This window comes from Nothoprocta perdicaria, unplaced genomic scaffold, assembly GCF_003342845.1.
Source record: "Nothoprocta perdicaria isolate Ctin4 unplaced genomic scaffold, notPer1 scaffold_341, whole genome shotgun sequence".
NCBI lineage: Eukaryota > Metazoa > Chordata > Aves > Tinamiformes > Tinamidae > Nothoprocta > Nothoprocta perdicaria.
In genome coordinates, this window is record NW_020455579.1 from 336,152 (window position 1) to 363,294 (window position 27,143).

Below are 27,143 nucleotides of genomic sequence, written 5' to 3' on the forward strand. Positions count from 1 at the left end.
AAGATTTTGCAAAGTTACAAATTTATTTGTTTTGAAATAAATACAAATACTTCATTAAGAAACTTTTCTTGATAGACTTTACACAATAGCTTTATTCTTTCTCAAAATTGTCTGTTCTTCCCACAAGTCATTACGGATATTCTACACAAGAGCTGAGGTTAGTCAATATAAAGTAATGGAGATGGTGTTCTTCTGAATAAGCAATCCCAAAGTATTAACATTTATTTAACTGCTCAGTGTTTGTGTTTTCATGTTTGTGAGAGGACTGCAATGCTGCAAGTATGCACTGGAGTCCAGGACAACCTGTCTYGCTACACACAGAAGAACAAACTGAAGAACACCCAACTGTGACAATCTGATTGGTAGAGAGGTATCAAGCCACTAGCATCCAAAACAAAAGTAGCCCAGGATAGCAGGAGGCCACATAAGTATGGAGAGCCATTAACCACCGTATTTCTCAGTTACAGCTTTGTTGGCTCCATCATTTTGAGAAACACACTGCTCAGCACCAGCAAGTCTAATCAGAGTTCCCAATCTGGTAATTAGTGGCAGTTGAATGTACAGTATCTAATTACACACCATCCTACAGTTATTCATCTCTCTTGACAAAGAACAGCTGGATCTGGCTTTGCTTACTGAATTCTGGATTTATGATTACAATTGTGCTGGACACAAAATCTTGAGCTGCAAAGATAAGCTGTCTGAAGTAGAAATCAAGCCGCTCCTGTTTTGCTGGCATGTTACAGCTACTCTACTTGTTAAAACTACGCCAACGCTTGAGATGTTGTAAATCCTTTGGCCCAAGATCCCCGAAAGGAAGTGCTACCTCGCTTACAACACTTAAATCTTGCTCTCTTTCGTCTAAGTAGGTTTTGGGTATGGGGAGGGGRAAAGGAGGATTGGAACTAAATCTCCAAAAAGTGAAATAAAAAAGCATAAAGATTTAGTTCGTCTCAAAGTCACATTGAAATACCCTATCTTAGTATTATATTATTGTACATAGGAAAACAGGCTTGAATACTAATTAATTAGAAGGCCTATAAATGCACGATACATTAACTTCTCTATCATTTGAAGTCAAGCTATATACAGTGAATTCAACTCCTTCAACATGAGGACATAACACATTTTTGTCTCCCTTTTTTTTTAAAAAGCCATTCATAATAGTGATTTTTCTCCCCCCTCTAAAACTCATCTCAAATTTTGCCAGATATTCAAGAGAACAAGAGATAAAGGGGCATGTAATGGTTTTGATTTTAAAGGAGGATATTAAGCGAGTCTGCTTCGACTCTGAAGTGTTTACAACCACATCAACTTTTGGCAAGTATCCCTTAGAATTTGGCATCCATTGAAGGAGGGTACAATAGCAGCAACTGTCTGAGTTAGGAGATAGAGCAAATGAGATGCCTCTTTTCTTTGGTCCCTGTCAGACCCTGGTGAACAGAGTTCATCCTACAGAAAAAGCTCGAGATTAATACCAGTTATGCTTTGTGATACACGGGGGGTATCCGTTAATATTCCGAAGTGCGATCAGTTTAAACCACCTGCACGCATTTAACACGAGACCTCCATGGACTTGGGGCTTGATTGTTCGGCATTGCTCGCGGAGTTCGGTGTCAGCTCGATGCGCGTGTCTGTGTGCGAGCGGTTCCTGGCACCGTCACCAGTGTGGGACCGGCTCCTTGTGCCTTCCCCAGTGTGAGACCGGCTCCTCGTGCCTTCCCCGGTGTGAGACCGGCTCCTCGTGCCTTCCAAAGAGGTTACGCTGGAGCCAGACGCTGTACGGGACCTCATCAGCCTGGTCATGCTGGCAGAGGGGACTGAAAGGAGGGTCTTTTATTAACAGCTTGCTTCATGAGCATGAAAGGAAGCCCCACCATCACCTCCAACCCTAACCATCCCYGGAGAAGCCTTTGGGATAAAATATAGTTTTCAGGGTAAAATATAGTTTTCAGGCTAGCCTCATGTATAGATGCACCACTGCTCCAGGCAATCAAGGAGGCCAAATCACTCTGGAAGAGGGATCTGGGACAGAGCTGTGGTATGTCACTGTGGCTTCAACAAGCCAGAAGACTGAACTCATTAGAAGGCGACTCATTAGACTTTGCCTTACTATCCGGGGCTTAATCTTTTCTGGCAGTGCACACAAGAGTGCACCTATACAACAGAAGAGGCCATGAGCACACACATGAAGTTCAGACAGCTACAGGCTAAAGAGGTCTCAGAGCTAATGAGGTCTGCAATGGGCAGCATATGAATCATCCCCTATGATGCAATATGGAGATACTCTTACAAATATCCACTCAGAGTGTCAAGACAAAGTTAACACAGATATTTGTGGGCATAGGACAGCATGCATGGTTTTCATCACGTCTAAAAACCCACATAAGTGCCTGACTTTTGTGGAGCCCACTCTGGTTAGCAAGCAAGCCTAAGTTTGGCACAGAAAGGGACAATTATTTCCAGATTCAGCTTGAAAGTGGTCAACATTGTGAAAAATTAACTTCCAGACTCTACAGAGCAAAATGGAAGAAGCCGAAAAYGGACACATTGCAGCTCAGCAATAATGCAATACTATCCGTGTCACAGGCTCARATCTGGCTACATGTCTAGAGACAGGTATTCTGTGACTTTAACAAGTTCTGCCTGCTGTACTCTTTGAAATAAAGCATTTTTTTTTTACTGACACCTTTACAGGGACTTTCTTTTCCATGGTCATTAAAAAATTTACAAGCTAGGATGTATATTATGCATATCAGAAAACACAAATAAGTGCCTTGAAATCTCTCACACACACACACAAAAAAAAGAATACTTTTGGTCTTACATTAGAGAACTACTTGCTGATATAAGACTATCTACAAATCTAYAAAGCTCTCCATTATTTAGTAACACTATCTGGCCTGCAAACCCTTCCTCCACACACCATACATATTTTTTCCTATTGCAGCTACATAGCTGTTAGGGAAAAGAAAAACGTAYGCCTGGGATCAGAAATTTTGGATGCTTATATTCACATAAAGTTTTGACAGATGTATGAAAAAATAAATAAAACTCATACTTACTGTAGCCCATTCCCTGAACAAAATACTTGAAGGCTTCTGCAAGTTTTGCAGGCTGCAAAAGAAAAGTATTTTTTAATATATGCAGCACTCAGCAAGTTACATTGCCACCTAATAGAGACCATATATGCTTATGACACCTGAAAGTCTCTGTATTCAACTGAATTTTTCTAAAAATTTCATTTATACCGAAGAAAATTCCAAGGAAGTTTTAGAGAATAAGATTTCTTGGAGAAGAGACTGAAAGTGGTCTAAGCCCAGCCCAAGTTTTGCTAATGCAGTTACTGAGGCAGAAGAGTCACAGCAAAATAACTGGCCTCACAAAATACACAAGGCAGTTTGTACGGGTCAGTAATTTGGCAATTCCTAATCAGCAGAGAACAAAAGCRGAGAACAAATTCAGCTATTCTAAGTTGCTAGCTATGTTTGTAGGGCAACAAAAAGCTATRCAGTAATATGCAAGCACAATTACATGACTGATATTCTTGAAATGTACTTTTTGGTGCTACTCTCTCACAGCAGCCAAGAAAGTCTCAACTTCAGTTACTGAACTTGCAAATAGTGCTTATATTTTGGTATAATGTTATGTGAACCACTGCAAGGAATGGAATGTCCAGAGCAGAGATGCAATGACATATTTTTGCTTGCTTTCCTCAAGCCCTACCACTGTAAGACAACAAACTGCTGGCACAGATACTTCTGTTGCAGAAATATATAAACTTTTTTTCCTTAAATTCTAGAATTCCCACTATATTGCTTATAAGTCAGATTATAAAACTTTACATAGTTACATAAAATTRATTTTCATATCAGATAATTCAGAGAAGAAACACTAGAGCACAGATACACAGATAAGTTTTTCAATCCCCTAGACTGTTTTTTGCTACCAGCCTGGGAATTTATGTTTAAACATATTTCAGAAACTCCAGTTCAATCTCAGCCAAACCAGGTCAGTGCATGCAAGAACATAGTGCAGTTATTTCCTGCCTCCCACTTTCCTGACCTATTCTAAAAATAGACCAAATAAGAATACGTTTTGAAATGCTTATGCACAAATCTTAATCCATGTTAGCATAGCAGATAAGCATAAAATAGTATCTCCACATTCCCACCACARACCTTTACTTAGTTAATGCTTAATTAGTGGAAATTTTACTCCYTTTGAATCTAAATTTTGTGCTTCACTGGTTCTAAAGAAAAAGAGTTCAGATGACCAACTGACATCATGATTGGTGAAATCATAACTATTCTTTTGGCTGACTTTTGGGAACAGCAAGTACCCTACAGGAAAACACCCATTTGCTGGAGGCTGACAAGCTGCAGCACAGGACTGGGAGGATTTCCGTGGGTCAAATTGTACCTGGGAAACTTGAGGGAGCCCACCGCAGTCAGCCATCTGAAAGGGGAAAAAGAACAGCAGGTTAGTGCAATGCCAGAGGAACTCATTTAAACTCAGGATATATTCAAATGACCTTTCTAGATATCTGGCCCAAGAAAGTTTCCTTTAGTTGTCTGAATAACATACATAGATCAAAGCACCTAAGCAAGTAGCGAAAGGTCTAAAAAAGCTACGACTACACCCCAGAAATCCAACAAGTGTCTCAACCCTCAGGCAGAGCCATCAGCCAGAGCTAGAGAAAATTGTTTTTGCTAGGAAGTGATTACCAGTTTCTTAGAAACCAAACTATTAGTCCTGGCTAGGGATTTGATTCTGAATCGCAATAGTGTGATGAGGTATTGAACAACCCATAAAATCGGGGAGAAAACAAACACCTAAGTGCTGGACATGAGAGAGAAAGAGAGATTTGCTGAGATTGTGGATGGCAAGCAAGTCGGAGCTGCCAAGAGAAGCAGGGAAAGCTGAATTAGAAAAGCCAGCTTGAGTGCACGCAATATTTTTGGAGCACTTCACTTTTCCTGCCACCCCACCCCTCAAAGTCAACCCAACAAAAACAGTTCTGTTCCAAGGGACACCACAAGTTGAAAACAGTAGACTTGTGAATTACAGGAAACCCCAAATCCTATCTAGGATTAGCTAGCAGCAAAACAGTCCTGTAGCAATGTCTGGCATCAGCTATATCCTCAGACTGAGCAAAGCCTAGCCATCATGAGAGCATCCAGATCTTTTTTTTTTTTTTTTTCTTCTCCCACATGGGAGAAGTCTGCCATTTCTGTGTTGTAGGTAACTTCTCAGTGCTAGGACCATAAAACCATTCAAAAAACCTACTGCTTATTAGCACTTAGCTGTTCGATAAGTGAATCCTAGAGAGGTATTCACTAGACATTCACAAGGGAAGTATGAGCAAAGCAGTTTCACCATTTGTGGGATATTATACTCATTACATTTTACTTCATTAGTAGCAAACTGAAGCCTTTACCCACSCTCTGAATATCAAGTGTCAAATAAAGCATTTGCAGGGTGCTTTGATGTTTGGAAACCCCTTTTATCAACTTTACAGGAAATATTTTACTTATCCTGGAGTGTATTTGTGTCAGAGACAGGATAACAAAGCCATGGTTGATGTATCAGCTATCTATTCATATTACTCTCTTGTTGAGAGAAAGGCAGGCATGGAAACAGAATGAATTGGTTTGCATTTCCAGTCTGCTGAAGGCTTGTTCAAACCTTTCCAAATACCTCAAGATCAACTTTGCCAGCTCTAGTCAAATTCGTTATGGGTATGTGAAATAGTGAACATTTCATGTCTCACTTCTGGTGTTTTAAAATGAAGGAGCTGGAAACTTCCCTGTTGTTAACCATGTCAAAAAGTTCCCAGATTGTTTCATCCCACTAGAATGCTCTTACCTAAAGAAATAACCCTTCCAAATCACAATCCAAGCCCCCATACCTCTCTTAATAACTAATCCCTGACTTCTCACCAGTTTACTAGTACTGGGTGACATTAGTCTGCTTCTGCTCTTAGTTATTTGGTTGATTTTAAATGAGGGGAACATTTTATTAAAAAAAAGATAAAACAACTTTTGCTATTACCTTCAGAAGTGTAGTCTTTGTTGGGTCCAGCTTTGAGTTACATTCAACCTGTATGTGAGAAAAGAAGCATGAGGCATCATACACAAGACGATATTGATCAGTTATTGGATTAAAATGGATGAAATATATTTTCAGGCCTAGTATGAACTGAACTGTGGACCTTAGGTTTCTCAGTAAAGACTTTTTAAGCATACATATATACAGATGTAAACCCAAGCTCAGATTTCTGACCATATGCTTTTTCATTTGAAAAGACAGTATATGGGAATTAGAGGGCTTTTTTTTTTTTTTTTTTTTTTTTTTTAGTGTGTTGCTGGACTCTGCTGGCGAAAAGTGTTGTTTATCTCATGAATTGAGGTTATCTGATAGAGTGCCAAGTGGTTAGCAGCCATATGGCCAATGAGCAGGAGCCTGGCCCTGCCTATTAAGGCACAACATCTGAAGTCATCATATCATCCGAGGCTGGTTATAATGGCCAAAAAGAAGCTCCTCGCTTCCACAGCGACCCTGGGCAGAACTCCAGCACCACAAAACAAGTTAAAATGCCAGCAATAGATCCTTCTCTAAAGGAAAATATTTGCGGTTCAGTGGAACTGCTGTGGCGATTGCTCCTAACACGGCAGCTATTAAATACGGGCAGGCAGGCGAAGGGTACAAAATGCTCAGAATAATGGTATCTCTGCCATGGTCTGAGAGCAGAGAGCCATCTGGGACGGACCCACAGTCTGGGTGTGAGGTCTGCTAGGCTCACGCAGCCTCCTAGTTCTCGTACAGGTTAAACTCAAGAGCAAAAAGTATGCTGCTATGGATTGCTCCATGTACACACCACAGCATCCACAGCCGGGGAGCTGTCGCCGACCACCAGGAGCACAGGGCATCTGCAATGAAGAAACAAAATGGGTGTTATTTCTATTAGCCTGCCCAAACATTCACTAACCTTAATTCTGGAAGGAACAGAGGGTTATTACTATAAAAAAGGATCAATTTTGTGTTCTAGACACCTAAAACACACTATATTAGTCACAGGTCTACTGACCCTCTCTTGTAACCTATACAAGAACCTGTTCTTTTCCTGATTTCTTAGCAATCATGCCTTCTTGTGCCCATATGCCTTGYTTCATAAGCAAATGAATGTAGGTAGGTATCAGCATCAAAATCTTATCCCCCTGCTGCCTTCAACTTTTGGACCGGTTAGATTTGATCCAGTTGGCAGAAGAGCAGAGCCAAGACATCCTGTGTGGGCAGTGGCACAGTGGGTCTGAAAAGCTGTTTTGTGGTGAGATTGCAGCAAAAGTCAAAGATTAGATATTAGAAAACCTGATAGATAACCATTTTGTATCTGCTTAATGTGCGTGAAGTTCGAGGTTTCTGTAGTTTTTATCACATTTCTTGGTTGGATAGATATGACTATAGGCRTTCAAGGCTGTAAGTTTCCTTGACTAGGAGTGATCTCCAGGTTAAGCTAAGTATATTTACTTTTCAATCACTAAGTTCTTCAAGCCCAAATTTGTGAAATTTGCAGACACACAGCAAGTGACAGACACTATTTAATTTCATGTCTGCAGAGTCTTCCTAATACAGTCTCTGACTTGCAGGAACCTCTATCTCCTAGACTAAATTTCAAGAGCTTTTGCTAGTACATAGGATAACAACTCAGCTACAGTTCTGGAGTGTGCATATGATGCACCCACAGGTTGAGCCTCTTAGATAATATCACATACAGGTGAACTGGCAGGAAACATAATACTTACTGCAGAGTGACAACATTTATTCCAGGAACAGGCCTCTCAATCTCTAGATCTCGACGACTGAAAAAATAGAGGAAAAGTTTTTGGTACACTTAAGTATTAGAAGTACTTCCATATTCATCCATTTCAGAGAAAATAAACATTCACATGTTAATCCGATATATTAGCATCCACGGCTGATGGATAATTAGCTTTAGACTGAAACTAAAACCATTTTCTTCATCCAGTCCAAGTCCACCTCTTCCCCCACACTGTGCAAGGACCTTTTCCCATAAGCAAACACCCAAGATGCTTAAGGTACTGTCAGATCAGACATTATGCTGGAGGAAAACATAACTCCATCACAAGGAATATTGAACCAAAGGTCTGGACAACATCTTCAAACAGTTTACAGTTAATAAACAGAAAAATGTATTCACCTGTTGTAAGAGTTGACAAAGAGATGAAGGTTGTTTTGATTCATGTCGTTAATAATATGTTGACGATAAGTATGGATCAGGTCATGGTTGCTGTGAATCTCGTCCTACAGTGGAGACAGAATTTGATCAATAGGAGTGCATCTCTAAGGAAGCGACAACTCACACTCAGTGGCATTACCTAGAATTAATATTTTTCCCAATTTCCATACTGTTTTTCTTTGGTTCATGGCTTTCAGTACATTGTAACATCAAGACTTTACAATTCCAAAACATGGAGTTGTAGTGCAGATGTTTACATTCAAACACATGTGAGGTTTCAAAAGCAGAAGAGATTCAGAGTAAGTAGTTCAATACATGTTTTCAGGATGAATCAGATGCTTAAAGCTTATGAACACATATGGAACTGTTTCACAATAGTAAATTAAGCTTCAAGGACTTAAATCACTGACATTTTCAAGAAGCTTGTTACTACAGTCTTTATAGATTAGTTCCTTGTTTTGTAGTGTTGTTTTCCATTACATCTGCTAACAGTTTAAAGCAAAGCAACATAACCTTAGGAAATAGTAGAGCACTTCCTACTGAAGTAGGCTTATGCTAAAAATCATAATTTCTACCAGTAACTAGTTGTTCTAGAGTTACAAGTATATTACACAATAAAACTTAGTGGGCGTATTCTGCCTAGAGCCTGAGGACATTTCATACCTATTGATGTCTATGTATCAGCTATCTAAATAGGTAGTTATCTCTACTAGGTCTATCTAAACAGGTAGTTATCTCTACTAGGCTTGCCATGACTGAGGTGTGCAGCAAACCTCACTGCTGCACCCTAGTTCTGAAGTACTGGCAACACTACCCCTAATCCAAACCTGAAGTTTAACTTTGCATTTTGCTGTTAAAGGGAAGTTTTCTCCCCTTCTCCCAGCTTCAGGAGGTAAATATAGATGATTGAATATGCAAGGGGAATATTCTGAATGTGCTTACCTTTCCAAAAAGATGTGAAATGACCATGTCTGGTAAAGCATTTGTCCAACCTGAAATCTGAACAGTGAGATTTAAGTATTTGATATGAAAACAATCCTTGAGCAACTGGAATATTTTACTCTCTAAAATTAAACAAATGGATGTTTTACCACAGTTCCTACATTTTTATACACTGTATTGACAATTTCTTCCCTAATTCAGCTATAGTATTAGGCATTACTTATGTTTGAACTGTTCTTACAGGATGTATTTACTACTGCAGCTATGCAGGGAACACATTATTAGCAGTATACATACAAATGGAATTTCTCCCTGCAAGAACACTGGGTTCCAGACACATATATCCAGCCAGACACATATAATTTCCTAAAATATTCCATTTCCTCCCTAACAACCCACATGGACAATATTTTGGAGACAGTACCTAAGGGACATGGAGCTCATGTCCTAAAACACGTTCTTGCTTTGGAAGGACAGAAGGACACAAGACACCAATTTTAGACTTAGGGTTGGCAGTGCCTAAGTGCCTGCATAGATGGAAGGCAGAGGCAGGTTATGAAAGAATTTAAGCGAGGTATTGGAAGAGATAACCAAAACAAGCCTGCTCATAGGTTTGAAAGGCTCACTGTAGAAGAGCTACTAAACTGATCAATTAAACTGAGTAAAATAATCCAGTATGCAAGATCATTAAAAATGTGTAACAGACTTGAAACAATTCTGCATCCTTGCTCTGGAAAGTGTTATGAGGTTTTCATAATAAATATCACCCTGCATACTTTCAGTGTGTTTCCTCTCAGTGTGTATGTGTGTGGTTAAAAAGATGACCATATAATTTTAGTTTTTTTTTTTTTTAAACTATCACAACTGCTATTAACTTGAATATGAGCCAGTGTCACAAAGTGTCTTCCATCACCTTATCCTGACATATCTAGCCTAACAAAACACTTAAGTGAGATTTAATGTATTAAAATTCTTCAATTCACACGCAGGTTCCAAGGATCTTTTTGAAGTGCTCTACCACATTGTAGGATTACAACTGCAAATGAATGCAGTTAACTGSAGCTTTTTTGTACATGAGCTTTCACTTAAAATTCTAGACAATCTGTTCATAGCCGCTGCAGCCAATGCTGTTTTAAGTCTATTTTAGCATGCAAGGCTCAGATGGATCAGTAAAAACTAGACTAATTTGGTTTGAACATTTTTCAGTGCTCTAGTTCACAGTTTGGACTGCACTGGTAAATAAACCCAGAGCAAAGAATCAAAAGCATGTAATTTATTTGAAAGAAATCTATTTCCAAATCTATATTGTGTTCTGGGTCAAATTAGATTCTCCCTCCCACAAAGTCACCAGTATCTATAAATTGTAGCCATAACCTGTGGTCTCATTGTATCATAGATATCTATTTCTTAGAAGTACTTAATTTCATCAGTAGGCTCACCAGCTAGTGATGCAGGTAGATTTGTAAATATAAGAGTAAATTCAAAGGAATTAGCAATACTTTCCATCTGCAGCCATTCCTTAATGYACAAGCTTGCCCAGCTTCTCATGCTCAGCAGATTCATGGCATGATTGGCTTTTCTAACTTACAAGTGTTTACCTTAGTTGCTGCCCAGTCCATCCAGCCCTCAGCACAGGGGTTTACATTAATGAGAACTAATCCTTCCACCATATCCGAGTGGTTTAACTGGAGTGGGGGGGAGAGGGAGGGGGGAAAGAAGAAAAAGTTAAGCTCCATCACACATCCTCTGCAAGCTGCCAGTCAGCATAAAGTTTAAATTAGCAAATCATCTCCAAGGAGGAGAGGTGGCAGGTTTAGTTTTATCTTGTGTAAAACAAGCATATGTTTGAGAAAGAAAAAAATCTTCATTAAGTCAATTCAGCCAGCAGCTGGAGAACATTAAGATTTAACTTCTTCTCCACCCTCAGTTTAAATAGAGAACTCCCATTAAAAAAACCTTCTGCAGATGAACTGTGTAGAGCCCAGGCCTTAAAATGGAAAGTCTAGATCTCCTGGATGAGCTCTCCCGCAGTTCATGGTATTTGACTCAAATTCCAAACTGCACAAGCTATGGGGCTGCAGCGCGTCTGGTAAATTAAATTTAAGAAAGGTCAAGGAAACTTACAGCAAATCGAGTTAAGATGTAGGCACCTGCTCCTGTTCCCATTCCAATTACACTCTTCAGCCTGCATAGAAATACAAAGGAAGAGAGAAATCCTTAAGAAATTAAGAAATCTTTTGAAAACAAATACATCTTGTGCCACTGTCAGGCTCCTCCTTTCAAGCTGACCTTTCAACAGGCCACTTCAGTAGCTGGGTGGCTTCATGGGACAAACTCTCATGCAATGCTGTGCAGCAGTAATTGGAGCTTATCTTAAGGTAAATACACTAAGCAACTCTAATGGGAAGGGTTAGGGTTTCCTGACTGTTGCCTGCCTGGAAAATGTAGAAGAGGCTCATGAGATCTCTACTGTAAATAAAAAACTCCTGTCCTCCATGGTGCAGCCACCAACCAGTGTCACTAATCTCTGATGGGGAGAGCTGGCATGGAAACCACTCATCTCATCCAGCCACCATGCTGATTAAGTTTAAAATRCATAACTAAACAGGGCAGAGACAAGGCAAATATTTGCATTAATTGTGATTGGTTTTAAAGCATCAGCTCCAAGGCCTTAGAAAATAAATGGAAGACTGGAAAAAATGCTGAGGGGAAAAAAAAAAACAGTCTACAAAATGCTTTTAGGAAGATATCTGAAGATAGATTTCATTCTCATTAGCAGTATTAAAGCTGAGTTTTGGAAGCTCCCTCCAGTTTAATAGATTATCAAGGTACTGACATTATGATAGCATTTTTCCCCCACCAATCAAGAAAAGAATCTGAAATAACATTGACCTTGTATTTGGTATTAAAAAATATAAACAAACAAAAATAAAGCCAGTTTTAAGAAGATAGTGCAATCGGAAAGCAAAGTCAGTCCAAGGTGCTTTAATAGCTGCTGGGTATGCTGAATACAAATGGTGGGTAGGACAGACTATATCTAGATCTGGCCTTAAGTGAGATACTAGTATGAGACTAAAACCACAGCCAACAAGCCTACTTAAGCTGCCTTGCCTTGAGTTCCAGACTTTCTCTACTTATTCTGAAAACTCCTTGAGCGCTTATTGGGAACACTTATTCTGGGGGGCATGGGCACCTTTCTCACCTCCTGCCAAGATAAGCTTTCAAGTAGGGTCTACCTAAAATCATTGTGAACCTTTCATCTTTGACACCAGAGCAGACCACAATCTGGCATCTGCTGTTAGGTCCCTCCATTTTGGGAGGCAAGACTGACCTCGGAGGACATTTAAACAATATACTAAATGCCTTTGGATGGGAATACTTCAATGACCGCAAAGGAAAACGCAGGCTGCCAAAGTAGGAGGAACAGATTGCCAGTGCACTGCCCCTGTCAGCACTACAGAGAGAAAATGCTGGAGGAAGCCCCTAAATTAGACACATGGGACTTCATCCTAAATTGCTTCCTGTTTAAAAATAATCAGGCATCTCCGGGGGAAAAAAAGAGTCATGTTGGATGCATAGGCAAAAGCAATACAATCGTAATGGGGAAAGTCACAAAAACAACAGTAGCCCATTCTATCAAACAAAATGCCAGGTAAACAGACCAAAATTGCAGGTATTTAAGATGACCAGCTATCCCCTGATCTTTGCTGTGTCACACAGCAGTTTTAAAACTGCATCAAGACAAGAAAAACCAGAAAAATAAGAATTGTGCACTCACCCAAACTGTTTCAGGATTCCAGGAAGCATTTCAGCCAGCTGATCCATGGAAGGATATACGTACCTACAACAAACATGTATTTTTTGAGTTTACTATGCCATTTTCAGTGGACACATTTAGGGACAGTGGTACATTTAGGGACGTACTAGTCACCTTAGATTTAACACCAAATGTGTTTACTATCAGATCAGTAACGGTATGAACTCAATTCAAATCAGGAACAAATCATAATTTAGCAGAAATGTGACTGTATTCAAGATAAGTACTTTATGTGCATTACAGGATAGCAGATGTCTGTTCCAGCTGAAAGCAGAACATATGATAATGAGCCTTTTAAAAAATGAGCCTCAAAATAAAATAATGAGCCTCAAAAAAAGTTAACCCTTCATAAATTATGAATAAATTTGAACTTTAGAGGATCGTTCCCAGCCCCATGCACCACTTTTATACTTCTGGTCCATCATAGAAAATGCTTAATAAGATGGGAGAATGACAGACTTGAAAGATCTTTCATAAATAACTTGCTTGTTTGTTTTCCGGGACAGACAAAAGTTCTATATCTTCAAAATGAGGATAGCTTTCCATTAGTATTGCTGGAGAAAATTAAGTCATAGGGAAAGCTTATGAAGCTGTTGAAGTTTCACAAAAACAGCCGTAAATCAATGCTTCTGCTCATATGTACAGCAGAAAATTTTCATGGGAGGAAATTTTGAACAAAATCCCAATGGAGCAGGAAAAAGGAAAAAAGAAAATCACCCTGAAGTAGTTGAAGAACATCTGCTCAGGAGGTATCAATCTGTTTCACATCATGACTTGGATAAAAGCAGTCTTTTTCTCCCTACTCCCACTTAAGTACCCTGGCCTTCAGCTTTTACTATGAGTGAGTATTTTTACAGCATTCCCGACTTGAACAAAAACTSTAAGTTCAGACAGACACAAGCTCTGAGAAGCTTTGGAGTTAATTCTCCATGGGGAACCAATTTCAAAGCAGTGGCTAAATAAGAGTATGTCAAAAAATGATGTCAGTTTTTCTACTCTTTGTCTTTTARGATTGATTTCCTACTATCTCTGAAAATCTTCAAACAGAAAAAAAGAGAGAAAGATGAGGGAAAAAGAGACTAAAAGTTCAAAGAAACTTTAGGTATAGTCTACATGTTCCAAGAAAGAGCAACAAATTATTTTAAGCTCTTCTCTTAGTATTTGCTGTCTTGTTCTAGACAGTTGCTAAACTGTCTTGACAGCACAACTCTCTGTGATGCCGTGATGCTGCCATTAAGTGGTGGACCTTACTAGCACAAACCATGGTAGTTGCCCCATGGATCTGATAACACAGAAGTGCTAATGCCCATATTCTGAATGAGTATTAAGACATTTAATTTGAACAAATTCAAAGGGGAGCGACAGGAAAAGCTTTGCCTGCCCTGCTAGTAGAAAACTGGGCCACTCTTGTTAACACAAGCCAAGAACCTGGCCCATGGTGACCTCCATAGCATCAGACCAGCTTAGAAATTAAGAAAGGAAACAGAGTAGCTCATGACATAGGAGTACATATAAGCTCCTTAATACCTTGTTCTTATAGAACAACTGTTCCTTCCCTTGGCTCGCTGGCTGCTCCCTTCCTCAGGGGAGGTGAACCTATCCAAGGGTCATCTTATGGCAAACCTGTCTCATTTGACTAAATAGGGCAAGCATTCTGGCCAAGACCATGGTCATGGCACACAAAACTTCCAAGCATCATATGCCATATGCACTCTGGAGCGTGAATCTATTTATGATAGGTGGAGGAACATCACTTTGTTATAATTAGGTGACTTGGACTTCCCAAATAACTTCCCAGTTTTATTCCTCAGTGTCTTCCATTCTACCATTTCATAAAAAGCTGACTTGCAAAAGACACTATTTAGCAGCTAATGACTAAGTTGATTGAGTGAATTTAATTTTGTACTTGCACTCAAAATTAAATCATCAAAACAAGGTGACCTTATTTAAAGTGGCATCTGTCAAGGAATTGTTTTTCAAGAAGTCTAGTCAGAGATTAAACATGAAATTATAGCCCCAGAGTCTACTGTGAACTGCCAGAACACAACAGGGCTCCAGTAACTTAGAAATGTGGAGCCTGAGGATTTCAGTTCAGAAACCAACTTATGTTTTCTTTCAAGTGCTTTTTAATTAAACTGAAGATCAAGACTCTTCTTTCAACCACAGTAAGGGGATAGCTGTGAAAGCAGAGACTGTTCCCCTGACAACTCACCCAGCTGGGAAGGATGCCGCTCCATCCTGCTGCCCAGGTGCATCCACATGGCAAACTGCGAAGTGCTGGGTGATCTCCTGCATATCCTCGAAGTTGAAGAGAGGGTTGAAGCAAGTTTTATCTTAAAAAAAGAAAAAAAGAACAATTAAGCTCTTTCCTCATGGCCAGCTGACCTTTACTTAATAGTTGTTCTGGCATTTCCCAAAAGTATTTACATGGTGCACCAAAATCCCTAGGAATTCTTTGTTCAAAAGTTAAAACAGCAATAAAGGCCAGTAAGGAGAATTCACCCCAGGATTTGGCTTCGGTAATTTTTTTCTATTGACTTATCTAGTCATTTTTTCTTTGAATTATGTCAAAACAGATGGAGAAGAAAGTATTCATCTCTGAGATGGAGGCTTGTACTTTTGCCCAAGTATTACAAGATAAATATTACATTAGCAGCTGCTGCAGACAACTGAAGACAAAAATGTCCAAATGTGATATTTAAGGCTTTAGGCCCAAAACTTTGAGATGATTTGATTTCTGGTGTGTGAAGACCAGAAATGTGGGAGAGCATTAGCACATTTTCCTCAGGTGGAAAACATGAATTCTGTAGCACTTTGAGAGACCTATAAAACTGTTCAATATTGAGTATGTGTTTTTCAATTGCCTCACGCTACATAATGCATGAGGAAAAAAATCAATAGAAATTATAAAGCATTTTCAGCTAAAATCCAACACTGGTGGAACATGCTATTTCTTCCCATTTCAAAGTGGAAGAACTTTTATTCATCATACCATTCACCAGATAGGCTTTGTATGTCTAAAAAGAAAAAAGTCTTAATGAAAGATTAGATCTAGATTAAGCCCTGCCCTAATCCACTGAAAATCCAAAATAAAGCAGTTCTGCTAAAAATAGTCAAGAAAACAGAGTCTGTCTTATGAATGATATTTTTTCTTCTTCTTCAACAATTAGACTTCAGAGATCTGCAGATGTTTTAAAGTTTTAATAACTGATTAAGGAACAGAAAATTGCGAAAAGCAAAAAGTATAAGTGAAAAGAAAGTGGAGCAGATCTGGATACTAGGTTATTACTTTCTTAGATGAAATAAAACATAAGTTTTTTTTTTTTTTTTTAAAGTAGTGATTGGAGATGCAATGCCCACATTCATTTAGTTTTTCCCGTCTGCATGAGAAAGACACCTAATAGATGTGGCATATCCTTGGCAGCACAAGATCAATAATCTGAAGAACTGCAAGCCAAGAGCCAGCATCTTGATCAGTCCTGCTGGAAATAGCCTCAGCCATCTCCCGTGGGCATTTTTACAGTGTTTTTATAAGGTCACAAAATACTGCCAGAGATCCCTTTGCATCTTTAAGTGAAACTTTCTAATTAATTACTTCAGGGAGTTGGACAGGGCAAGAAAAACAAATCTGAGAATTCAACCAGCTCGAAAAGGAGAATTAAGCTGGGCATATCCCTATACAAAGGACAGTACTATCTAATATTTTGCACTGCACATCCATGAGCAAGGATCTAGGAAAAAAAATTAACCACAGTTGCTTCCATAGCTTTAATTACAGCAGTGGTTATAAATACTCAAATGAAAATGAAAACCAAGGAAGACCTAAACAAGAAGTCTACTTACGATTCAGCCCGATGTCATGGTATGTTAGGATGGCAGGTCTGTTGCCCTTGGGAGTCCCACACATCGTGACATGGACAGAGCCATGCACGGTCTCCACATCCTGTTCCTGAGAAAGAGAAAGAAGAATCTGACAGGTTCTGGCACTCAACTCTGGCTCAACTCAACCCTCACTGGAGACCTTTGATCTTCACTGTTGCTCAGGGTGAGTATTGGAATGCAGCTCAAAGAAGGGAAAAATAAGCTCAGAAAATGTTACACAGCTAAAGCAGTTGAGAGAGGTTTTCTGGTGAATATCAGTGTTGGGTGGTTTCAGGATGTACTGAGGAGTCTACACAAGTGGGGGATCACATCAAGGAGCTCAACTCAGCACACTCCTTACTCCTGTCCCTACCAGTTGTCCCCATAGTGCCACTCTCCCAGCTGGGCTCAGCCCAATTACTTCTCAGTTCCAGGGATCTCTGCAATTTCCTACCACAACATGGACTCTCTATACCCCCTTCCTCTATACACTCCACCCTGATGCCAAGATGCTTATTTATTTATTTATTTTATTTTTCCAGGATACCAACACCTTTAAACCACACTGGGAAGCATTTTGTACACAACCTCATCTACTCCAAACCCCTGGCAGCTACAAAAGCACTTAAAACTGCTAGCTCTAATCAGATGCAGAAGAAACAGTTTTAACCCTTGGTAAAAGTCAGAATAACACTGACTAGCTCTGTGTATTAATGTCTACAACAAGGACAACTGAGAACAATRGTATATGGTATCTGCGGAGGTAAAAGCTGCTTGACAAAAGAAAAAGCTTCATTTTCCAATAAAAAAGACTTTAAATCAGCAAATAAATATTATTTTCTTTATGAAACCACTCTTAAATAGCCTGCATTTGTCACAAAGAGTTTTCACACCGTGGAGCCTTGTGTTAACTTTAGGGATGGCTGTTACGTAGGGCCAAGCGCAAACAATCAGTGTATCCACAGTGTTGTTGGGATGACTGTGAAATAGCAAAAAAACTACAGGTAACGTTATCAAAAACCCTCTGACTAGTCTTATTTGTCAGATGTGTAACTAAGTCAGGTACTATTCAGGTGGTACCAACATCCAGGACATACAGAACAGTTCTCATTTCTTTTGCATATGTAAATTAAAGTGGGTAGAAGCAACCTGTTGGATTGTCATGGCTATGAAGGGAATCACAGCAGATGTGCAGGGCACTTTTCTACCTTTTATTACATTCACATGCAGTAAACCTAAAGTCAAAGCAGTGTAGAGCTAAGCGTCAGGCTTGGCACTTTGTGAGAACATTTCCTTCCATGCACGACATTAAGTACAAGCACTGTCTGCTACTGCTGGGCTTGCCTGGCTCACCTCATGATCTATCGAGAGGAAGTCTAGGTTAGCTCCAAATCTTTAGAGATTCTTCAGAAGCCTTAAGCATGAAACTCTGAATGCCTTCACAACAAAAAGCCAGGAGTCCTTCTGGGCTCTGAAGCAAAGTAATAACTTGATGCAACTCCTATTTCAGGCATTTGATACTTAAAATAGACCATTGATTTTGTTGAAAATAAGGATATCAGGCAGCATTATTCCACAATATACCTATTTTTCTTGCAATTGCTCATTTACATCTGTTTTAAGTACATCATACCCACAAATCAATACTGCCCCCATCTCACCCCCAGGCAGGTTTGAGTATCATTATCTGAACTCTATTATGCCAAAACAATAACGTTCAGCTCCTAAATCTCTTGAGAGATTCAGTCTTTTGCATACTTACTGCATTGCTTAACAAGTAAGCTGTATCCTCCATATCCAACACCATCTTTAGGCACAACAGCGTGATAAATCCAGTAAGTCAGACAGAGGAGCAAACAGCAGGTTTTCTACTTCACTCAAGTAGGAAACTGGGTTATATAGACAAGCTGCTATTCTGCATAGGCTTATGGCTCCCATAATGCCCCGCTCGAAAAAACAAACCAGACTAACTCAGGACGTCATTCTTAAATAGGATTTGAGTCAGGTTTGACCAAGAGAAGTACTTATTTAATATAGCTCAGACATCAAAGATGAACTAAGGCTCTGCCACACAGTATGGGAAGTGCCAGCTTTCAAACCTGGGAATTAGTCATTCCTGTTCTCATTAGCTTTTGTTTAGTTTAAGTGTCTTTGGGATCTTGATTTCACAAATGCTAAAATATCTCAAACTGATTTTAAATTAAATCAGAACCACGTTCATTTCTAAAAGCCAGGAGTAAAGATTACAGTATGTACATAAAAGACTGCGAACAACAAGAAACCTTTCTTGAACACCACTTTAGCAAATTCCACAGTAAATAAACCAGCATTTAGCCTAAATTCTTCCTGCCCAGTCATAACAATATTATTGTAGGCAACATTTCTGGCAGGCAATTATCTTTTGTAACAATATTAGTTATATTATACACCAAAAGAGATTTATAATAGCTCTAGGCTAACTAGTACTCTTTTCTACCTTAATTCTGTATTTGCAAGGCGTAAGATGCAGCATCAGCAGGTTGGCAAAAMTTAGCAAAGTAATGAAAGTAAATTATACTAGATATTGCTTCTGTTGAGAAATGCTGAATTTAGAAATTGCTTCCTCTTTAGAAGAAAGCCTTTTGTATCATCACATGTTTCTTGCTGAGAATGCCACATCTCTTCAGTAATATCCCTGAAAAACCCAGAATAATTTTTCTTAGAAGATACAACTTTTCACAATTGAGTATTCTCCTCCTCTACGTATGAAAAAAGATGTGTTCAGGATAGACCAAGCAAGGCATWCGAACCTGCACTTCCCACTGATCTCTGGAGCTAATTTTTCTGGTGGAAGTCTGGGTCCAATTTATACTCAGKATCAACTGAAAATAGGAGCAACTCTGAACTAACGACTGGTGTAAATAACAGTCAGTTTAACAGCTGGTTTAATTCTTCATCTTTACAATGAGACTCATGTAATCCAAGTGGGTTGGACTATTTTCCACTAGTATAAATGCTTAACTACAAATAGCGAAAAGGTTCTTCTAAGAAACCCTACGAATTCAATCCTTTTTTTGGGATAGATGATGTCAAACCAACTATTTCACACCTCTACTGATCCTATCAAAAATCAAGAGATTTGGCTACATGATGTGCGGACAAATGTTTTGAAAATGTAGAGCACTGAAAACAGATGGCAGCACATCCTAATCAACATCAGCGTTACAGTAAGAGGCTCTTCACCAACTGATTTGTATTAAAACACTATCTTAGAAAAAAATCCAAGATACACTAATCCGATAGAAGGATAAAGACAACTCGCCATCTGTTCACATCTCTCATGTTAGGAGAGGTACAATCTTTTCTTAGTGCTCTAAAAACACACACAAAAATGCTTTAGATACATGCAATTTAAGAGAGGCTATCTTAGTCTGAAAATAACTGATTTCTTTTTTGGGTTACATTTTGTAGTCACATTGGATTACATCGAGTAGTTTGTATACATGTTTTTCTGGTCGACATTTTCTATCATTTTGTCATAAGATTAGAAGGGTGAGGCAATCTGTAAATTGATACCACAGGAAAGCTCATTTATTCACTCCATTCTACCACAGATGAGTGAAACACGAATTGTGGAATATGTTTATAAGCAGCTTGTTATTCATTTTSTTAAATAGGGGATATGCAGTGAAAATATCTTAAAACATTTCAAAAGAAAATATATGCATTGCATGTTTTGCTAAATACTCTGTACTTTCTATTTTAATTAAAAATGATGCATGCCATCATACTTATTTTAAAGCTTTCAAATATATTTAATCCTCAAAGCCCATTTCATGCTCTTACTTAATTTATAATATTATATCCGTTAAGTACAATTCCCTTCTCTTGCATAGAACCGAGGGAAAAGCTTCAGAACTCTTTAAAAAAGAGGTAGGGGACAATATGCTTAAATTCATAAAATTTTGGATACTTTGGCTAAATTCAAATCRGAAATTTAATTTACTAGCTACTCACTTATGCTATTTTTCATTTTACCCCGCAATAACTTGAAGATYAAAAGAGTTTGAGTTGTTAATATAACATTGCTGTAGTGGGTACCAAATCTCTCTTGCCCTGTTAAGTTATTTAACATCATCTCCTCTAGCTTTTTCTACCTTGAAATGGTTCATTTTAGCTGTATTAGATTATTAAATAGATTTTACTACAAGAACAAGCATCATAGATGCAGCCAGCACCTGATGCCAGCAGGAAACCATCTGCTCTGTCACACGGCAAGGAAAGGCTGAGCTGTCTCCTGTTGCAAGGGGCTCAACCGTGGCCCACCTCCAAGACAGGAGGAGGCAAGTGGCACCAGCACACTACGAGTACAAGCACCATTGCAGGGGACCAACTCAGCTCTGCCACCTAGAGTTGCTACATGTCTCAAAGCTTTGCCTCACTATGGAGAGAACAGTTTCCTTCAGTTCTCACTTCCCAAATGTGAAGGGCAAATATATACAATATATACACYAACTCCGATACTACAAAGTTAGAGAGCTGACAAACAATATTWAACTGCAAATGCAACAAAAGTGTTTTTGCTGAACCAGTGTCAAATAGGATGGGGCACACTGTTCTGCAGCTGTTTGTCATTAATTGTGCTAAAACRGGAATGTTTGGGCAGGAATGTTCCCTTATTGCATGGACTAGGTAACTTTATATCTGAATTACTTAAACTACTTGAAATACTTAAAACTTTCAGGTAGGTGCTACAAATTCATATGTACAGCACCAATGGGAAGAAGATGTCAGTTCTTCCACCCCACTTATCTTGGCCACACCCTAATAACTCCATGAAAGAATAGCCATAACCAAGTCTTGCATTGTGATCTTTCAGGAGAAGAAAGATAGGCTATATAATGGATGATTTAAACCAAAAACAGTAAAATAAACAAAGAAAATAAGATGTGAAATAAGACTTTCTTTCCAAATCTGAATACTCAACACAATACTCACACTAGAGCACATCCAAGGCAGTCCTATGTGGCAGAGACAGTGGCCAGTGGCAGGCAAAGTTGCTAACTCAACCTGACCTACCCCCAAAAGGGCCAAGCAAGTTATATGGTGGAYATGTCCACATAAAGGTGCCAGAACAGCTCCACACTCTCAAATGCTGAGCACTTGCTTTCCTGACCAGGTTCACTCTCTCCTAAGAAGGCAGCATGTGGGTCAGAGAGCCTATTCAACACATTCATGGACCTTTACTGACAAGGACCTCCAGAGCCATATGGGGACTCATGTACTTCCATAAGCAAAGCTCTCACAACAGCTTCAAACAATGCCCTTCAAGTAGCTGCAGAACTTCAAGATGTACAGGGAGGTTATTTGCAACTTTGGACGCAGATAAGCCCGTATCCTTTCCAGTGGTGGTTCTTAACATAACGGGTCGAGACTGTTTTTCCACATTTTCCCTTCTTGAACTAGAACAACTAAGGATTAAGTTCTAAGAAAGGAAGATAATTTAAAAAAAAAAAAAAAGAAAGAAAAAGAACTGGCACAGCAAGGCTAAATGACAAGAACCACTGGTTTGGATTAACGACAGTTAATCCAAAACAAAACAAAAGAAAAAGGGTTACAGAGTTTGATCTCACAATTTAAAAAGCTCTATGTAGGCACAGTTTAGAAACCAAACAAGTTTACTCCAACAATAGAAATGAAATACAGGTCACTTTAGTCATATTTAATCAAAATATTGTGGTATTCCCTATAGGGAATAATCTAGGATTCAGATTAATTTAGTAAAAGTGATCAGTCTGGACCCTGACAGAAATTATCTTACATGCTGTGCAGAGTCTTGCAGGAAGCCGTACAGAGATGAGTAACTTACACTTATCAAGATTTCAGATAGTGGATCATTACAAAGATGAGGGTGAAGCTGTAGTATTAATAAAAGCTACAGTTTTGCCATAAAAAATGCCACTGAAAGGCACCCGGAGAAATAACTGAAATAACCATCTCCTCTGTGTTCCAACAGAAAAAGATGCTCTAGTTTGTGTTATATTTTATCACCTACTTGCACAGCACCAAATCAAAAACACATAATGGCTCAAATAAAGTATGTCTTGTCTCATTTTTTCCCCCAAGTACAGCCATCTGCAGGTACAAGAGCTCAGTAAAATGCAATAGCTTGCCTTATTCCTGTAAACTATGCGTCCCTCTTTGCACTCCCTCAATAGAAGAAAGTTATGCAGCAAGCATCTTTCCCCAACAAATGTATTCTAACCTCAGAGAAGCAATTTCACCATCTATTTTTTCTCAAGGCAGGTGCGAGTTTGCCGCTTTCTCCACATTCAGCTCAACACGGATCAGAGCACAGTGCGTTGCTTGAGCTGCACCTTAAGAACCAGAGAAGACAAACTGCCCTGGATAAAACTGATTGCTTAATATTGTTACCACTCCACACGCTTCAGCACCAATTGGAAAACTTTAGTGGGATACATTAAGAGGGGCATATCCTTAGAGGAAAGGCAAGCCCACTGCTAATGAAAGAAAATTAACTGGGGAAAGTGTCTGTATGCGCACAGGGAGGGATATTTTGCTTTCACTAACGCTGCAGAAAAATCTTACGCAGCAAGAATAGAGCTGCCTGTATCCATTCACCCCTTTTCAAAGAAACTTTCTCGGYTTCAGTTTGAAAAGGCCTCCTACAGTCTCCTTCACACCATTATGCAAAAATCCATTGAGCCTTATCCCACAGTAACAGTATTTCTCATGAACAGTCAGTCATTTCTAACCCTTTTGGATTTTTTTTAATATCAATTCAATTTCTCTTTTACTCAAATTGAAAAAAAAGAGCTTTACTTGCCTGAACATCAAAGTCTGGAAGGAGGCGAGTGATAGCCTGTGAAGAAATCAAGACATTAATGTGAGTAACTTTTGCAGCTGCAGAAATCTGCTTTTACATAAGCACTCAGGCTTGTGTTCTAAGCCACAAATACAAAAATTCACCTTAGAGCTTTTACCCACTTATCTTCACAGCAGATGTCAAAGCAGTAGAATAGGCATGTAACTATTTTCCTCTGTTAATGTTTCACATTGTCACCAATGACACCCACTGAGAAACATCAAACGRGATTTCAGAGCCCYAGGAATAGCAGACAAAGTCTGGGGGATTCAGGTTGTGTTCTCCATCCTGCCAATGAGGGGAACAGATATGAAGAAGAAAAGGTGGATATTAAAGGTTAACAACTGGCTGCATCACTGGTCTTGGCAACAGGGTTTTGGTTTCTATGACCATGGGACTCTGTTTGAAGACTACTAGTGGGTCTAGTGGGAAATGATGAGAGCCACCTCAGCAAGAYKGCAATGCGTATCTTTGCCAAAAGGCTGGCTAACCTGGTTAGGAGGWCTTTAAACTAAGCAGGAAGCGGGAAGGAGAGGGTTACATAGACAGGGCCATCAAGGTCATGCAGCCAAAGTCAGAAGACACCCAGTGGGAGTATAGTAGTGAGGAAGTGAGTATAAGATATGATTATAGAGGGTCCTCTTTCACCCCTCCCRGTAAACCTGCAGTCTTGCTTTCTTTAAATGCCTGTACACCAATGCACGCAGCATGGGGAATAAACAGGAGGAACTGGAGATCTGTATGCAGTTCCAGCATCATGATCCCATTGGAATTACAGAGACATAGTGGGATACCTCACACAACTGGAGTGCTGTCATGGAAAGCTAYGTGCTTTYTAGGAAGGACAGGCTGGGAAGGCGAGGTGGTGGAGTCATTCTTTATGTGAGAGAGCAACTGGAACGCATAGAACTCAGTGTGGGAGTGGATGATGAGTTGAGAGCTTGTGGGCAAGGATTAGAGGGCAGAGTAACACGGGGGACACTGTGGTAGGTGTTTGCTACAGGCCACCTGACCAGGATGAGGAAGTTGATGAGGCCTTCTACAGACAGMTGGAAGCTGCCCCATGGTCACAGGCCCTGGCTCTCATGGGGGACTTYAACYWCCCTGAYATCAGCTGAAAAGACAACACAGGGAGGCACTAACAGTCCTGGAGATTCCTGAAGTACATTGATGATAATTTTTGACACAGATTGCAGAGGAGCCAATGAAGAGAGGTGGGCTACTGGAGCTCATACTAACAAACAGACAGGGACTTATTGGAGATGGGAAGATGGGCAGTAACCGCGGCTGCAGTGATCATGAGTTGATGGAATTCAGGATCCAAAGAGATGGAAGCAGGGCTATAAGTGGCCTTGTAACCATGGACCTCAGGAGGGCCAACTCTGGCCTCTTCAGAGACCTACTTGGTAAAATCCCATGGGCTAGGGCTCTAAACAGAAGGAGGTCCCAAGACAGCTAGTTTTCAAGCAGCACTTCCTCCACACTCAGCAACAGTGCATCCCTCCTTATGAATAAGAGGCCTGGAACATCTGCCCTACAAAAAAAAAACTGAGAGAGTACTTTAGTGCAGATTAGGGGTTGACCTGCTGGAGAGTAGCTCCATGGAGAGGGACCTGGAAGACCTGGCTGACACCAAGTTAACCATGAGTCAGCAGTGTGCCCTCGTGGCCAAGCAGGCCAATGGGATCTTGGCCTGCATCAGGAGGAGTGTTGCCAGCAGGTCAAGGGAGGTGATTCTGCCCCTCTCCTCAGCTCTGGTGAGGCCACACCTGGAGTACTGTGTGCAGTTCTGGGCTCCCCAGTATGAGAGGGACATGGAGCTTCTGAAGAGGGTCCAGAGGAGGGCAACAAAGATGATTAAGGGACTGGGACATCTCTCGTATGAGGAGAGACTGTGTCAGTTGGGCCTGTTTTCTCTGGAGAAGATTGAGAGGAGATCTTATTAAGATGTACAAATACCTGAAGGGAGAACAGAGAGAGGAAGGGGCCAAACTCTTCTCAGTGGTCGCTAGTGACAGGACAAGGGGAAATTGGTCTAAGTTGAAACACAGAAGGTTCCACCTCCATATGAGGAAGAACTTCTTCACCGAGAGGGTGGTAGAGCCCTGGAACAGGATGCCCAGGTAGGTTGTGGAATCTCCTTCTCTGGAGATCTTCAAAACCCACCTGGACGCAATCCTGTGCCACATGCTGTAAGTGACYCTGCATGTTCAGAAGGGTTGGACTAGATCTCTAAAGGTCCCTTCCCACCCAAAGGATTCTATGATTGTACAGACCAGCAAAATTCTAGGATTCTAGGATTGCTTATAGACCAGCAAAATAAAGCACAAAACCCAGTACACCTTAAGGTATTGCTGAGGTCATCAGACAAGTCAGAACAGTAAAACACAACTGTTTTTTTCCATTGCTTATTCCAGCCATGAGACCGTTGACAGCCCACTTCAATCCTCTCTAGGATGGAAGGTCTCTTTGTTAGGGCATGCAAAGGGCACTTGCAACTCACACAGCCATTACTGGAATTTGGTTATACAATGTGGAAGGTGGGAAGGATTTTATTCTGGGCAAAAACAGGCTTTGTTACATTTGGGAAGCTGGCCAGACATGGAGACCAGACCTTTGACTGGCTATCAGCATTACTGACAGCCTCTCACCACTGTCCAGTATCTCTGCCATCATCCATTGCTTGAGCAGGAAGGTTGGACTAGATAATCTGTAGAGGTCCCTTCCAACCTTAAATATTCTGTGAATTCTGTGAATCCTCCCCATTTCTGATAGTCTAAGATACTTCACAGCTTTATCAGGAGAAATATCTTAAAACCATCTCCAGATAGTAAGAGACGCAAAACATGTTAACTCTATTTCCATTAGGGTGGTTAAGTATGGAGAGAAGAACAACTTTACTAAGTCTACACTTACTGCAAAGCCCAAACCTGGAAAAGATTTACAAGAAAAAAGCCTAAGCATCCTGTCAAGGAACACATGCAGTGCCAAAAGCCCAGGTAAATTAAGGGCAGAAGACATCCGAACCACAACTGCTGTCTTAAATKATGAACTTCCAGCACAGTAGTACAATTTGCAGTTACGAGCAGTGGTCTTCATGTAAGTATATCTAAAGAGCTGACTGAGCTTTGTGGTAGTCAGTTTGCAAAGTCTCAGCACAAGATGAGAGTTCACTCTGTACAAGCTACGCATTTAACCTTGTGTAACTTGTTGGATTTTATTCTTAGTATACTGTTGATCTCTAGCTATACTTTTCTTAAAGTATGTCGTGTGTTCTAGTGCAATCTAAAGTTGAACATTAGTGGGTGTGACATCCTCTAGACATCCATGTAGACTATAAGTTTGCACCATTGTTCAGAATGTCTAAAGAAGGTGTATGCACTAAAAAAAAGACCCAC

At 39.9% G+C, this 27,143-nt stretch overlaps 1 protein-coding gene across 1 annotated transcript in view; it reads right to left on the bottom strand.

Annotated features, from left to right (window-relative positions):
- Positions 1-206: 206 nt before the first annotated feature.
- Positions 207-27,143, bottom strand: part of NDRG1 (N-myc downstream regulated 1) — a 39,830-nt gene continuing 12,893 nt past the window's right edge. The window contains exons 3-16 of the mRNA XM_026043922.1: positions 23,707-23,742; positions 16,863-16,968; positions 15,232-15,352; positions 12,981-13,043; positions 11,327-11,387; positions 10,801-10,887; positions 9,203-9,259; positions 8,222-8,325; positions 7,806-7,862; positions 6,881-6,932; positions 6,055-6,102; positions 4,423-4,458; positions 3,066-3,117; positions 207-1,820 (exon numbers count right to left, since the gene is read on the bottom strand). Coding sequence (XP_025899707.1) covers positions 1,555-1,820; positions 3,066-3,117; positions 4,423-4,458; positions 6,055-6,102; positions 6,881-6,932; positions 7,806-7,862; positions 8,222-8,325; positions 9,203-9,259; positions 10,801-10,887; positions 11,327-11,387; positions 12,981-13,043; positions 15,232-15,352; positions 16,863-16,968; positions 23,707-23,742 — 1,146 coding nt within the window. The 3' untranslated portion in view covers positions 207-1,554. The remainder of the gene's footprint in view (positions 1,821-3,065; positions 3,118-4,422; positions 4,459-6,054; positions 6,103-6,880; positions 6,933-7,805; positions 7,863-8,221; positions 8,326-9,202; positions 9,260-10,800; positions 10,888-11,326; positions 11,388-12,980; positions 13,044-15,231; positions 15,353-16,862; positions 16,969-23,706; positions 23,743-27,143) is intronic.